At 50.4% G+C, this 16,149-nt stretch overlaps 1 protein-coding gene across 3 annotated transcripts in view; it reads left to right on the top strand.

Moving 5' to 3' along the window:
* ATG4B (autophagy related 4B cysteine peptidase) overlaps positions 1–16,149 on the top strand; it is a 552,878-nt gene that overhangs the window by 286,903 nt on the left and 249,826 nt on the right. For all 3 annotated transcript variants that reach the window (XM_086944003.1, XM_086944004.1, XM_086944005.1), the window contains 2 exons: positions 30–102; positions 4,677–4,756. In XM_086944003.1, the coding sequence (XP_086800129.1) occupies positions 30–102; positions 4,677–4,756 (153 nt within the window). The remainder of the gene's footprint in view (positions 1–29; positions 103–4,676; positions 4,757–16,149) is intronic.

Raw genomic sequence — 16,149 nt, 5'->3', positions numbered from 1 at the left:
AGTTGGCTAATTTATGTTTGTTTGTGCAGCTCAGATGGGAGTTGGCGAGGGAAAATCAATCGGCCAGTGGTATGGACCAAACACAGTGGCACAAGTGCTCAAGTAAGTTATTACTTATCCTCTGCTTCTTCATTCTAGCTGAAGACTTAACGTCTAGATAAATATAAACACAACATGTGAGAACGTATGTGTTACCTACACTAGGGTCTTAGGACTTCATAGCCATCCGCCTTAAAAACAGAGAAACGCATCACAGCATCCTTCCCTGAGCGCAAAGCATATGAGCTCCACACAGCGTCCTGTCATGAGAACGGCTCTTGTGAGCAAATCACTGCTCCCATCCCTAGAATAATAGCATTCAGAGTATCTGACTGCATCCTGCCCTGGTAAGAAATCACATGGACATTTTACATTAGGTTTTCACCCACATAAAGTATATGAACTCGACAGCACACACTGCCTTGGGATCAGATGTTCTGTTCTATATGTTCTTGTTATCTTGCCTGCAGGCACCTGTGTGCAAGACTAGCACCTAAAAACCTGCTGTGAAGTAGTACACATACTTATTGTGGAGGCAGATTACCTTAAAGTGATTTATTATTGGGACAGGTGAATACATCCAACCAAGGTGTCTGAATGCATCACAGTGGCCCACAAATCGAGACAAGGCAGTTAACATAATCCAACGCATAAAACTGAGCACCCCAAAGTATCCCTCACATGAGGACTGAACGATCCATAGCATTCCATACATGGAAACAGAACACTACTTAACACTGATATCCGGCTCAGGAGAAAGGGCACACAGTGTTTCTCAGCAGGTATGAATGCCATTGCAAATTGGATGACAGAGAATTGTCTTCAGTTAAATACCAACAAAACTGAAATAATGAAGTTTGTCAACAGGTCTGGTCACCTGATTGGTGGCCTTTTGAACTAGGCCAAGCTCCTACTCCAAAATTGGTCGCAAAAAACGTGGGTGTTTGTCTTGACCAAGCACTTACTATGAAAGAGCAGGTTGCTGATGTGAGAAGTTGGCCTGATATGTGATGTCCACTATTCTAGTGGGCACCCTGTATCAGTCCAAACAACCCTTATGGTGATGGTTGTAAAGTCGACCTTAAAGACCAGCTATCCTAGTGGTAGCTTGGACAAAGCAGTCCTAGGCTAATACTTCAGAGAGCATGTGAAGCCAATTGTTTTACCAATAATAACCCCTTGAACACCAAATGAAAGGACACCACACAAGGTATATATCAAATATATATGTATTTATTACTAACACAACCCGCTGCACTCTTTATGAGGTCAGAGTTCGAGATACAGCACAAGTGACTCAATAAGCATACCACAAGTTGCACAAATACAATTCTGCCCTAGGGGACTCACGAACCATATACTAAGTAAGTGGTATAAGAACCACTTCAGGAAAAGTGAATAGGCCTAGGACCTAGGGAATCGCTGGGACTACACTGAACAACCACAGGTTAGGAAGTAGGAGTCCCACAGGATGCGTGTGCAGTGTCTAAACACACACGCGGGTTCTCATAGACTTTCAATGGGAACGTAAAGTTTACAAAGTAGTTGATTTCGGGCACTTCCGGATGGTCTACGGGAAAACCCAGTTAGACTAGGACACTTGGATAGTTATTACCCATGGGAGCACCGGAGTTCTCGAGCTACCTCACCCAGGGAAGCCGGGTGCATAGGTGTTCTTTGGTGTCGGGTTTCGTCGTTGAATCCTATGGAGAGCTGCACAAAGATACTGCAGGCGACCAGAAGGAAGATGTCCGGTTGTATCCAAGGGTGGATCGGAGCAGTGAAGAACCTGAAAGCAGAGGGGACAGAGTCTGGGTCATTAGCCAGTGACCAGGAAGGAACCAGGCGATGTCGAGTTGCAAACAGGTGAAGAAGTGAAGCTCGTCTCTGCAGCCACGTGGACCAGGAGGCGTCGACGACGACCAGGAGCTGGATACGGACTGTCCCACGAAGGATCTCGCTGTTGGCGGTGTCGGCTTCCGGATTGGAGTCAACAATCCTTGGCAAAGGCAACCCACGCAGGAATGGAAGATCGGCTTCTGTTCAGACCAGCAAGGTCTGGGGAGCTTCCCCTTTACAGGAAAGCAGGAGCAAGCCCGGAGCACCCGGGCAAGCGGTGCTTATTTACAAGGATGTCTTCAGGAGGGCCACTAGACAACGGGCTAGCAACCGCGAAGACTCGTCGAGGAGAAATGCAGGTGCAGGCCCCACGCGGCACTCGTGGAGTGTGGAGGGCTGAGTTTCTGCACACTTACGGCTCGGGGTTGGGCCTTTTCAAGTCCCAATGCACAACTTCGAGGATGCTTCAGAAGCTGCACAGTTAGCAAAAAGCAGGTACTGCAGGTAGTCCGGTCCCACGTCTCTTGTGCCCGCCACGGGTCTCAGCTTTGCTGTGGAGGTGGGTCGGAGTCAGAGAAGTCTGGAAGTCCAGAGGCTGCGTCGCTAAGTCTTCGGGTTCCGGCGGGAGCGTCGACAAAGCAAACCGGCAAGTCACTGATGGTGCCTGTTTGCACAGGGTGGTCACTCCTTGACCACAAGAGAGATTCTTCAGTCTTCTAGTTGCAGTAGAATGTCAAAGGTCCAGAGTTTCGTTTCAGAGTTTCAGTTCAGGGTAATCTTATGGCTCTAGACACATTAGCTTTATACTAATCTAAGGGGCTGGATTACCTGCTAGGCCCCTCCTATGGGTGGAACATGGGAAGGGGGTGGTTACACCCCTTTCCCTTTGTCCAGTTTCGCGCCAGAGCTTGGGCTGGAGTGCCCCAGCAACTGGTTTGAACCGGGCTATGCATGGAGCACCTTGTGTGCTCCAGGCAGTGTCTCATTTCATTCAACCCAACCTGCCCCAATACACGATAGCCTGTCTGGGGAGGTGCTAGCACCTCTCAAGGCAGGAAACCTATTGTCCAGGCCTCCCCTGCCGGAGTTTCGTCCAGAAGCAGGAGGTAAGACTTGTGTCTGTGGCAGCAGCATCCATTTTGTGATGCTGAGGCTCTGTTTAACTTTAACCGGGTAAAGCTACAACTACATGTCTTCTCCCTCTAGAAGGAAGGGTGGAATGCTACTTCTGCCGCCAGGACTGGCGGGTAGTATTCTAAAGCGTATGACACCTTACACGAGATGTTTTGATAAAGCCAAACCAAAGTTAGCATTAACCGCGAGGATTATAATGCATTTAAGAGTATATGGTATGGCTATATCATAGAACAGCTATAAGGACATGGTTACGAAAGCTGCAGACAGGCTCAGCTCATGCTAGAGCACCATCTCACATAAAACCAAGCACTCTGCCTTCAGGATTGTCAAGGCCTGCCATAGGAGTGACTTATAGGTATATATGTGTCTATATGTAATGGTAGGTATAGGGATACTATACCTAAGCAAGGGGTGATTACACGATCTTGCCCCAGCTGAGTGATCAGCCAGTTGTGTTAATTTGGATGGCCAGCCAGGGGTGGCATAATACATGCTGCAGCCCCTGATAGGCCTTGGATGCACCTATGCCCTGGGTACCACAGGGGCTCACAAAGGTGACCCAATACCCAATTAGGTATGTACCTAAAGTACATGATATGAATTTAGAGAGAGAACAGCTGGGCTGTGGGTCTGATTAACAGGCCCACAGCCACACTAAAGTCGAGAAACCAATATATCAGAGCCAAAAGTGGGGGTGACCATAGGAAGCAGACCCTACTCTCCTACAGCTGACACCATGGGCTCCTGCTTTCATATGTTGCGCCTATTATAAAGAGTCTTTCCCTTCTTGGTGCTTGCAGTGAGGAAAACATTACTCCAAGCTATGATCATCAATCGCTTGGACTATTGTAATGCTTTATTGCCTTCAATAAATGAAACTGTTTTGAAACAATCTGCAAGTCGTTCAAAATACGGCAGCCCGTCTCATTAACAATTCTCCAGCCAGGATGGCATCCGCACCTCTTTTGAGTTTACTTAACTGGCTGTCGATTCGTAAAAATAATAATTTTCAAGATTTGTTGTCTGACTCATAAGTCCTTACATGGAAAACGACCGAGTGATCTGTCCCTCAAGCTTGTCTATTATTGTCCAAGCAGATCCTTAAGATCCAGCGACAAAGCCTTGCTCTTAGTGCCACGGATTAACAACTCTTGTTCAGGTGGTAGATCTTTCTCCTATTTTGCCCCTCAGCTTTGGAATAAGCTCCTATTAAATATATGTCAGTGTGTTGACCATCGTAGATTTAGAAAACTTCTTAAAAGTTCACTATTTCTGGCTTCATTTAGTTTACCTACTGGTTTATGAGCTGCGATGTGCCGAGATACCCCGTCTCTTGTGATTTGTGCGCATTACAGTTTATATCAACATAACATAGCATAACTGTGCTAATGTGTGTGTGGTGACCCAGCACCGACAGTAACATGCAAATATACTTGGTCAGCTTACTTTAGAATTGCCTGGGGTAAACAAACCCATTGTATACCATACACCTTAAATGTATAATACCCTATAACACTAGCTGCTATCAGAAACATTGACTAATGGAGGACTGAACTTCCTTCACCCCTCTCTTATAATGTTTCTTTTGATTCTTTCCCTGCCTCTATAATGGCAGCCTCTCTCTCACCTCACAATCTCTTTCTTCATTTCTCTTCTCCTAGGAAATTGGCAGTCTTTGATTCTTGGAGCCAGCTGGCGGTCCACATTGCCATGGACAACACTGTGGTAATAGAAGATATAAGTAAGTAGAGTTCTTAGAAGTATCCCACAACTTTGTACAACTTGGTAGACTTTATAATAAATGTTACTTGTAAACAGAAGTTATTTTTTCATTTTTTTTAAACAAATTTTTATTGGGTTTTGTCTCACACATCATACATCATCAATTACATTTCTTGTGCCTCCCGAAGCTGCTAAGAGTGGCCCTCCCCGCGATAATCTCAGTTGGAAGTTCTTTTTTCATAATTAATACTTTGATTTGACTTGTGTGTGTTTGTGTGTTACTTACTGATGGTCGCCACTAGTTGGTTATAGTTAGGATCTAGTTTCCATATGAAAAGGATTTTTTGACATGCTTATAACTTTGGTGCCGTTTGACGAATCTTCATGAAATTTTCCCAAAACGTTTCCCACTTTGTCTAGTTCTGCATGGAAAATTTCGGAGTGATTCGTCAGTCGGGAGTCAAAAATTTCCCATAGGGATTTTAAACACGACTACAGTCGAATTGCTGGACAGAATTACACAAAATTTGACAGAGAGGTAGCTTTTGGTCCAGAAAGAGCCCTTTTTAGGTCTCGTAGCGATAGACAGCTCGTAAGCGCTGTCTCGTCAGATCTTTTGTTACTGACTCTGCTTCCCAGGAGACAGCACCTGGCCGCGCGCATCTCGCAAAAAGCGATCGGCGCAGGCCACGCGCGTGCGCGCTCGCCGTGGCTGTCTCCTGGGAAGCATACATACACAGGCACACCTCCCCCTGCACGCATGCGCGCACAGCACCACACACATACACAAGCGCATATACAAGCACGGGGAGACGTCCCCCCCCACCCCTCCACCGGCGCACACACACACGCACACATATAGGCATCCCCCCTTCCCCTGGTGTTGTGGGCTCCCTTGTGAAATAAAGACTAGGGATTCCCTGTGACGATAGTGAACATGATGTGGGGGGTGAGACAGAATATCAGAGCTACCCCAGATGGCCGTATCTCTGTGCATTAATTTTTTTGTCCACATAGTGAACGATTATTGTATTGCAGACACGGCTTGGACATAGAGTGCTCCGGTGATAATTGTGTGGCATGGTCACAGAAATGCAGTACAGTACAGTCACATAGCTCCCCCCAGCTCGCACAGTGCCCCGCACGCTGCTGCAGCTCACCGCGGCTGTCTCCCATCCCGGGGGGGGGGGGGGGCGGGGTCGCTCGCTGGTGCCGGGTGCCCCCCTCCCCGGTGTGAGCCGCTCCTTGCGGGCTGCCGCCGGGTCCTCCGCACTCCTTTCCAGCTACTATCTCCCAGGGCTCTGTCAGCCGGGGCCCGCAGCCGCCACCGCGATCCCAGCCGCCACCGCGCACGGCCGGAGGGAGGACCTCCAGCGATCCCATCGACCAGCGTGCAGCAGGGACTCCGCCTATCCCTTCCTGCTTTCCTCTATCATTAGCATACATAGCAGCCGGCATGAACATAGAAAACAGAGCGGGGCTCTGCGTGGCCTGCGGAGGCAGCCGCCATCTTTGAAAAGGCTGGTTAGAATAATTCTGAACGGGAGCACGTGATACAGGGGGTCCTAGGGCGTTCTCTCGAGGGCCTACAAGTGCGTTCAATACTGTGTTCATAGTGGCCAAGGTTTCAGAATGCTATGCGTTACATTTTCATAATTTCAGTGTAATTATGAGTGACATTTCAACGATTATATCTATGAGTACCACTTTCTCCTGAGCAAAATCAAGCAAAACATAAACCTCAGACTACACCCATTTAAGCAGGGAACAACTCTAAGAAGATCTCAACACTGCTGCAAAATACCTGAAATGGAAGGGCACTAACTGGAGACAGACTGCCTGACTGCAGTTCTCAGCAGAGGGCAGGCTGCACATAGCTTTCAAATTGTCAGTTTGCTTATGCATAGCTGCCAAGTTTTTGGTTTGTGTATGTGTGTGTGACATTCCCATATTTGCATTGTGTTTATGTGTGACATTTCAATACCTCACGTGTGACACTTAGAGTGACACTTTTTGTGAGCTGTGTGAATAATAACGGCTGTGAGCCCGTGCCTGAGGTGCATCATCAGAGCTTTGTGAATAATAACTGCGTCAGCCCCGTGGTGAGGTGCATAACAACTGCGTCAGCCCCGTGGTGAGGTGCATCATTACAGCTGCGTGAATAATAACAGCTGTGAGCCCGTGCATGAGGTGCATCATCAGAGCTTTGTGAATAATAACTGTGTCAGCCCCGTGGTGAGGTGCATAATAACTGTGTCAGCCCCGTGGTGAGGTGCATCATTAAAGCTGCGTGAATAATAACAGCTGTGAGCTCGTGCATGAGGTGCATCATCAGAGCTTTGTGAATAATAACTGCGTCAGCCCCGTGCATGAGGTGCATCATTAGAGCTGCGTGAATAATAACAGCTGTGAGCAACAGCACTCTTGCACACACTCAAACTGCTCACCAATTCAAAGTATGCTACAAAAATGTATGCAACGGGGCGTGGCTAGCAGCCGGAGATGGCGGCAGCGTAGAGGGAGAGCTCCGAGGTTAGAGCGGCCTCCTCGCAAATCCGATCAATAATCCGTCGACTACAGATTCCCAGCGGGAAGTTACCGAAGCCCAGGACCGGGCGGCACACCCGGCAAAAACAGCGGAGAGAATCCGCCTGAGGGAAGCGGAGATACCCGTTCGACCCGCTCAGGCCACGGAGCGGAGCAGAAGCAGGGAGGTGGTGTGATCCGGAACCCGACAGGAAGTGCTGAGGACTGGGCACAAAGGCATCGGAAGCGACCGCTGGTGGTGGAGCTCCGAATGCGGGAGGTGTCCGACGGCGCCGAGACCCAGGTACTTGTGGCCGGGAGCCTGTCTGATATCCGTTGAGGCCCGGCGCACACCAGGGACCTTCACCGATCGTGGTACGGAGGCAGAAGACCCGGCCACATCGGAACTCGGGTCCGCCATTTTAGACCCAGGCACCCATACCCCAGGGGCGCAGAGCTGCGAGTGAGACACCTACCCCGGCGCGGCACCCTGCAGACAGCGTGAGGGCAGACTGGGGTCCTTGGCCGGATCACGGGACACCTGAAGTGGGGGTGCGTCGCACCTTACAACAATGGCGCAGGGACATTCTGTAATGCGCCGAGGCACGTCACCGGCCCATTCACCGTAGTCCAGACACCGAGTCCCGGTGCAGACCCCAAGGTCGGGGACCCCACACCCCACAGATTACACGCAGAGCCTGTTACTAGCCCAGGGGGTGAGGGAGCCGCATCACTGGTGGAGTCACCGCCGAGCGAGGCTGCTGAGGGGCACTGTTCTCCCGGCTACAACACCGGATGGTGGGCACCTTTATATAGAGGCCAACAGTGACCCCAGCTGAGGACAAGACCTACTGGGGGCTGCTCAGAACATCAGTCGCGGAGTAAGAACACGGTGAGAGAGCAGTTTGAGGGGAGGTGCGGCCAGAAACACCGGACCACAGTGCAACTGCGCCAGGTTGACAGAGAGGGGGAATATCCCGAGCGGGCCACACTGTGACAAGGCCAGGACCGTGAGACTCACCGGCAGTCTGCACATGGTGAGCGGAAGGTACCATAAATAACGCCTGTCGGAATCCGGCTAGGTGGAAGGAGTACCGACATCCTTACCAGCTTGGAAGCAGCTGACACACGCCTGGAACACTCTCAGCCGGAATCGGCTCCTTGGACCCGTCGTGCACAGCCACCACTCGCCTGTATACCACCACCGCGGCAGAAGCCGGAATGGCAGGGAAGGGACGGAAGGGTGGCAATACGCAGTCCAAGCTTGAGAAATATGCTTACGACAAGACGACGTCCTCCCCGACAGACGCGAGGATGCAGGCGAGCAAATCAGTCGACTCGGCAGGGGGGAAGAAAGCGACCTTGGAAGACGTGATGCGAGCCCTGGCGCAGGTTCAGATGACAGTGGGGTCGATCTCAACGGAAATCACACTGATAAGAGCGGACTTCCACAAAATGTCAGAAAAAGTGAACTCGATGGAGGTTGTAACCAAATCGTTAGTGGAGGATGTCTCAGAGCTGCAAATCAGTAAGAAGCGAATCTCGAAAGAAAACAGAGACTTGCGTGAAAAGTTGGACGAGCAGGAAGGGCGCTCGAGACGGAACAACATCCGCATAATAGGGGGTCCAGAATCGGAAGACACTGGGGCGATGGACCTGTACGTGGAGGAGCTGATCCAGAAATAACTTAAGCCCAAGGGTCTTTCCACCTTTTTCTCAGTAGAAAAAGCACACCGAGTCCCAGGGGGTCGCCCGAAAACGGGAGCAACCCCTCGACCGATCATTGCCCGCCTCTTCAATTTCAGGGACAGGGACGCGATTCTACAAGCGGCAAGAAACTCACTCCCAATTAAAGTCCAAAACTCCACACTAGCGTTTTTTCCGGACTACACGGCTGAGGTCGCACGCAGGAGGAGGACATTCTTTGAAGTGAAAAAGGAACTTAGAGCGAGAGAACTTCCCTACGCGATGCTCTTCCCGGCCAAATTGAGGGTAGTGGCGGACAATAAAACATGGTTCTTTGATACTCCGGATGCGGCGCACGACTGGCTGGAGGGCTGGAGACCAACGGGCCTGCCTCCCCGCTCCAACAGACCGAATAAGCACCGCAATAATGGTATGCGACCGAGTTCCCAGGCGTCTGAGGGAGACACGGCACAGCATTCACCCCTGAGCGAGGTTCAAGAACGTGAGGACAACGAAGAACACTGACTTCCCAGGTCTACAATGGCAGATTAACTACAACTTTGATTGGGTGGGCCGCCAAGGACACTGGGCGGAGGACCTCCGTGGACATGATGGAGGACCGCAGACTCCGGAGAGTCCTTCACCCCAACGAGCAAGTACTGTGGGTTGGGTTCGGGTTAGGCACTCTGCTGAGTTTAGGGGGCGGGCAGTTCTGAGTCCGTGTAGCAGGGGGGCAGGGAGGGGGGGAGTTGGGGGTAGGGGGGTTTGTATGTTTTTCAGGAAGTTTCACAGGTCAAAATTGGATTGGCAAAGCACACGTGCACAGCATGGCGAGCTCCAGGCACTCTCTCACACTAATTTCACGACGACGCATAGACACTCTTCACCGCAGAAGCTATGGCACACACTACTCGGAATGAGGTAGGGGGGGCAGACCCGGGGTCGGGTCCAGTGGCACCTTTACAACTTTTAGCGTGGAATGTGAGGGGCCTGGGGGATAAGATCAAGCGAGGCCTAGTGTTGCAAAGTATAAAGAGACTTAACCCGGCCCTAGTTCTACTACAAGAAACACACCTAGCAGGCACTGCCACACGAGCCCTCGACAGGAAAGGTTACCGTATGATAGTACACTCAGAATTTACTAGGGGGTCTCGTGGTACAGGGATCCTAATGCACCGATCCTCCAGATACATAGTTCAAAACACAAGAATGGACACGCAGGGGCGCTTTGCGGCCGCTCTTGGACAATGGGAGGGGAGGCCGCTAAATGTGGTCTCGGTTTATGTACCACCGGCTTTACATGCAGTCGCACTCCCGGAACTGGGGAAATTTCTGTTGGACCTCCCGGAAGGGGATCTCATAGTGGGAGGGGATTTTAATGCAGTGGCACACAATACCTTGGATAGATTCCCGGTACGAGCACAGGCTCCCGGGCCGTCCCGACTGACTGACTTCCTCGAAGCGCAGGGTCTGATAGACCTTTGGAGAAGCTTCCACCCGACAGCCCAACAATACACTTACCACTCAGCGGTCCATCATAGTCTCTCAAGGATCGACTACTTCCTGGCGTTAGGCCACGGACTCCTGGCGGTCGAGGACGTACGGATTGGACCGAGAGGTGTCTCGGATCACTCCCCGTTGGCACTAACTCTTTCTAACCCGGAACGATCCCGAAAATGCATTTACCCGATATACCCGGGATATCTTAAAGTGCCCCAGGTGACCAAAACACTTAAGACAACTACCAGATGTTACTTCACAGAGAACGAAGGCTCTGTCTCCTCTCCTTCAATCCTCTGGGAGGCCTAAAAAACGGTGCTCCGGGGACAAGCTGTATCCGCCATAATGAGACATAAGCGCACTCAGAAGCAAGAACTGACACACCTAGAAGACGAACTCGCTAAGGCCAACGATGACCACATGGCTACTCCGACAAATGCCACACTGCACACACTTCAATTGTGTCAGCGACGCCATACTGATTTCTTACGCCAGAGGGTGGTAGAAAATATGGCGGCCACAGCGCACAGAATATATGATATAGGGGACAAGGCCAGCAAACTCCTAGCATGGCTGGAAAGGAAACGGGAAGGGCAGAGGTCGATTCTGCGACTGAGAGACCCGCAAGGGGAAATGCAAACTCGCCCCTCACTGATAGTCGTGCTACTTGCGGATCATTATCAAACAGTGTATGCCCCTGAAATAGATGTGACGCGGGAAATGACGGAGACGGCTCTGGCGGGAGTACCTACCCGTGCACTGTCTCAGGACAGGATGGAGGAACTAGAGGCTGACCTCACTACTGAAGAACTGCAGTTAGCCATCGCAGCGCTGCACTCAGGGAAAGCCTTAGGCCCCAATGGAATACCGATTGAATGGTACAAGGCCATGTCGGGGACATTAGCTCCACCCATGCTTCACATGTTCGTGGAAAGTCTGGATAAGGGACAGCTACCGCTTGACCAGCGCATGGCGACCATCGTGGCTATCCCAAAACCTGGCAAGCCACCTGAGGAATGCGGTTCCTATCGACCGATTTCCCTCCTCAATGCCGAAAGTAAAATACTGGCGAAACTACTGGCCACCCGGTTGTTGCCGCACCTAACACATCTAATACACCCGGACCAGTCGGGGTTCATGCCTCACAGAAGTACGGCAATGAATCTCCGACGCCTGCACGGAGTGCTGGCAAGAGCCCCATTACTGACTGAACCTACAGCGATCCTCTCGTTGGACTTCAAAATGGCGTTTGATTTGGTAGAATGGCGGTATCTCTTTGCGGTCCTACAACATATGGGCTTTGGCCCGAAATTCGTAGCGTGGATCAAGCTATTGTACAGCGACCCGGTGGCGCGAGTGACGGCAAATGGCCACATCTCGAGAGACATTCCGATAGAAAGGGGCACGAGACAAGGCTGCCCGCTCTCGCCGCTACTATTTGCCCTGGTGCTGGAGCCGTTAGCCACGGTCATTAGAACCACCCGGCTACTGCGAGGAATAGATTGGGGTGGCGACTGGGAAGATAGAGTGTCCCTGTACGCTGACGATATCTTGGTGTACCTGACTGACCCGGCAGAGGGAATTCCGGTATTATTGGCGCTGTGTGAACGACATGGTATAGCCTCAGGATATAAAATAAACTGGGCGAAATCAGTGCTCTACATGTTGCATGGGACTCCGCCGCACTTGCACGGGGACTGTCCTCTACTACTGGAGACCGTCTCCCTCAGGTACTTGGGGATCCAAATCACTCAAGACCACGTGGCCTTTCGGGAACTCAACTTGAAGCCACTGCTAGACAGACTAAAAGCGGATGTCCGGCACTGGAAGACCCTCCCGTTAACGCTATTGGGCAGGGCGGCGCTCTTCAAGATGATGGCGCTGCCCCGTTTCCTTTACGTCTTGGAAAATACACCCGCGATGGTCCCGCCGTCCTTTTTTAGGCAGTTATCAGGGCAATTGTCAGGCCTACTATGGGGAGACCGGCCGGCTAGGGTCGCTCAAGCGAAGCTGAACAGAGACTGGTACAGTGGAGGTATTGCGCTCCCGAACCTAGAACTATATTATTGGGCGGCGCATCTCAAGGTGATTAACCAATGGTTACATGCACCACAGAATGACCCGGCATACCTTGCGGACAGGAGGCAGCTAGGCACTAATACCCTTCTGGCCCCGCTCTATAACAAAGGGTTAATGATGAAACTGATAGGCCCAACTAAGCACACTGTCACACTATGGCACAAGGCCCAAAGACGTCTACACTGGGAGGGTGTGATCACACGGCTTACATCTTTGTGGGACTCCAAAGCCCTGGGCAATCTACGACACAGCAAGGGCTTTACCCAATGGGACAACATAGGGATCTCCACAGTGGGTGACATGTGGGTGAGAGATGAAGTAATTCCGTTCACGACCCTGAGAGACCAATACGAGCTGGGTGTTACTGAAACGTACCGGTACATACAGATCAGGCATGCCCTAATGGCTGCCATTGCCCCGGGCACTAAGGTCCCAGAATCGGCTCCTTTAGAAGACCGACTCCTTACAGATTACATGGAATCCAGCGCCACCTCCCTCACGTACCGCAAGCTGGTGAACAACTTGCCTGACCCATTACAGAAACTGAAGGACAAATGGGAGGAGGAGCTCGGGGACTTGGACGAGACAAACTGGAATGCGGCGCTAGCGTCGCCTAATGAAGCTGGTATCTCGATGAGGTTCCGCTCAGTGCAATTCAAAATACTACACCGGGTGTACTACACACGCACCACCCTACATAAAATCCAGAGGGCAAATCACCCATACTGTCTGAGAAATTGTGGGGAAGAGGGCACACTGTTTCACACCCTATGGACATGTCCCAGTATGGTAGAATACTGGAGGCGGGTGACACGTACTATTGCACAGACTCTGCGACTCCCCTTCACACCTGACCCTAGAATCTGTCTGCTGAATGTCTGGGGCCCGAACAACTTGACTCCACAGGGGCGGCACTGGGTGGTCATCGGACTGATGCTAGCAAAGCGGGACATAGCACAGAAGTGGGGGGCCTCAGAGGCGCCGACTTTGACGCAATGGTGCAGAAACATGTTTATTTATTTATTTATTTATTTTATTTATAGAGTTTTCTATAGCGCGAACTTGAACCGATTAGGTTATCAGAGCGCTTTACATAGCACCAGTTCCGTTACATGTTATCACAGCACTTTACATAGAATCAGAAAAAACAGCCTATACTATTTATTTATTTATTTTATTTATAGAGTTTTCTATAGCGCGAACTTGAACCTGGATATGCTCATGGTGACGGAGCGGGCGGTATACCAGCAAAGAATCAGCCCACGTAAATGGAACAAGATATGGATGCCATGGAACACATATCGAGGGGAAATTTGTGAACCATTGCCAGAGGAGGAAGATGTAGATAGTTCAGACGAGGAAGAGGATATGGGATAGGTGAGGGAAGAGGGAGGGGGCTATAAGCGCGGCGGGAGGGTACAGAATTTCCCTTGCCCTCCTGACATGGAGGTTGAATGCACTATTTGTGGAACAATAGACCTTAACCGATATGTTGATACAATGGGATGTAATACTCCACATACGGAATGCTACCTAATTGCCAATCTATGACCTTAAAGTTGAATGTTAAAAAAAAAAAAAAAAAAAAAAAAAAAGTTGCGATAACGGTCGGATGCAGCCGAATGTTGAAGCGGCACCGACAATGATATAACAGTGTACACTATTTCTCCGACTGCAACAATAAAAACAAATTTAAAAAAAAAATGTATGCAACGCATTGTCATACACAATGCCAAAAACTCAAATTTTAATGCTGCGAGACCGATTGCATTGCAAATGCTTGTTGTGATTTGGTGTAAATCCGTTCAGTGGTGGAGTAATTAAAACATTTTTACATTTAGGTGACGCGTATCCCCCTCGGATCCTCCGCGGTGGATCAGAGAAGTCATGCGCCACCAGCAATGCTGTGATTGGCTGATCACAACCTGACCGGGTGGGTGCGGCCGCCATTTTAAGTATCAGGGAACAGTCCACAGGTCTTAAAATTTATTTACAAAATCTTAAAGACCTCAGGGTAGAGGTACCCTGACCGCATGGGTGTGTTAGAGGAGTTCTCCAAAAGATAGACACCGGGAGCTGTTTAAAGAGGTCCTGCACTCATACTCACAAACGTGAACTAAGTATATCTGATTGGTGTTCAGTTCCTAAGTGCAAGTGTGAGTGTTCAGGTCTGAGAAAAAGTGCCCTCACACACCCGAAGGATGTCATGCTTCATCACTGGGACTGCTCCTCTTCGGGCCAGCACTGCAAAGCCCGACGGACACCCCTGCAGGGGCTCTTTGGCAGAGATCTTTTTGAAGAAGCTGTTAGGTTCATGTGGGTGTGTGGAATAGGTAGTGTAGTGAGTGCGAAATGGTGTCTAAAAAGGTTTAGGGCAACCCTATTGCCTACATTTTTTTCCTAGGGTTCACTAACCTAACTAAAAACAAGGATCCCTAACTGGATGCAATGCTCTTAAAGGGCATATGTGCTTGTGGCCGGGGCTCTCCTAACCCCCCCCCCCCCCTTCCCTTTTATGCTACTGCCCTCCCTGGTCTCAATTACAGTCCAAGGCTTAAGGGTTGTACTAAGGTTCTCTTTATTTTGTGAGGTAAGTGATAGTCTCAGGCTAAGTGATTGTCTCAGGCAGTCTCTTTGAGTCAGTCTCTTTGAATAAAAACAAAAACAAATGAAAACACTTGAAATAAACCAAGGTTCTTCTTAACGCAGAGTTCCAGGGCCCTCTTCTTTCTCTGTCCTCCTCCCAGTTGGTGGTTGGATGTACCCAAAACAATAAAACAAGAAACAAGATTCAGGCTCTTTGTCCTAAAACACACACAGAAATGGGGGAGGGGTGGTGCGCCATCACCAAGTATCTAATGTGCTGTGCCTAGGTGGGGGAGACGTTTGGTGAATTTTGGTGTCCCCTAACCCGCTCCCACAACCCCCGCAATATCCCCGGGCATGCAGACGTCACTTGCCTGCTACCACGACCCCCCTGGGCCGTGGTTGTCGGAGACTCCGACTCCTCTTGGTTGGGGAGGTTCGTAGTCCCAAGCGCCTTGCTCCTGGAGTGGGGTTCTGTGACTGGTTCTGGTCTGACGTCTTCTCCGTCCCGCGTTGGATCCCCGATGTCCCGAAGCTCTCCTTCCTCGAGTTCCAGTTCGCTCTGCTCCTCGGGATGCTCTGTCCACTTGCCACGGTCAGCGCTCTCCTCTCCTGCTTCCGCCGAACCCCGAGCAAGTTCCTCTCCGCCCCCTTTAGCCGTTGCCTCACCTGCGTCTCTTCTAGCCGCTTGACCGCTAACCACACTTCCGGTCGCGTCTTCCGTGGCGGCCATATTAGGTTGGTCGGGCGCTGGATTCGCGGGTCCGAAACCCTCACATTGCTGTAGAAGGTCAACATGTTTCTTGCCTATGGTAGCCCCTAACGGGTCTCGTGGCAATTCATCAGGACCAATAGTTTCAGAGAGAGTATCTAAACTCTGCACATTACCGCAATGCTGGTTCTAAAAGTGAGGGGATACAATAGTTACCAGCTTTGCAAATTAATACCAGGTCCGATTCACCTAGTATTTTGTGACCTGAAAGAGAAAGTGTTAATAAAAACAACTTTTAGGTAATTTGCGACAAACACCCCGCA

This window comes from Lissotriton vulgaris, chromosome 11 (genome assembly GCF_964263255.1).
Source record: "Lissotriton vulgaris chromosome 11, aLisVul1.2, whole genome shotgun sequence".
In the NCBI taxonomy this organism is placed as follows: Eukaryota; Metazoa; Chordata; class Amphibia; order Caudata; family Salamandridae; genus Lissotriton; species Lissotriton vulgaris.
The sequence above is the reverse complement of the archived record's forward strand: the minus strand, read 5'-3'. Positions and strand labels throughout refer to the sequence as shown.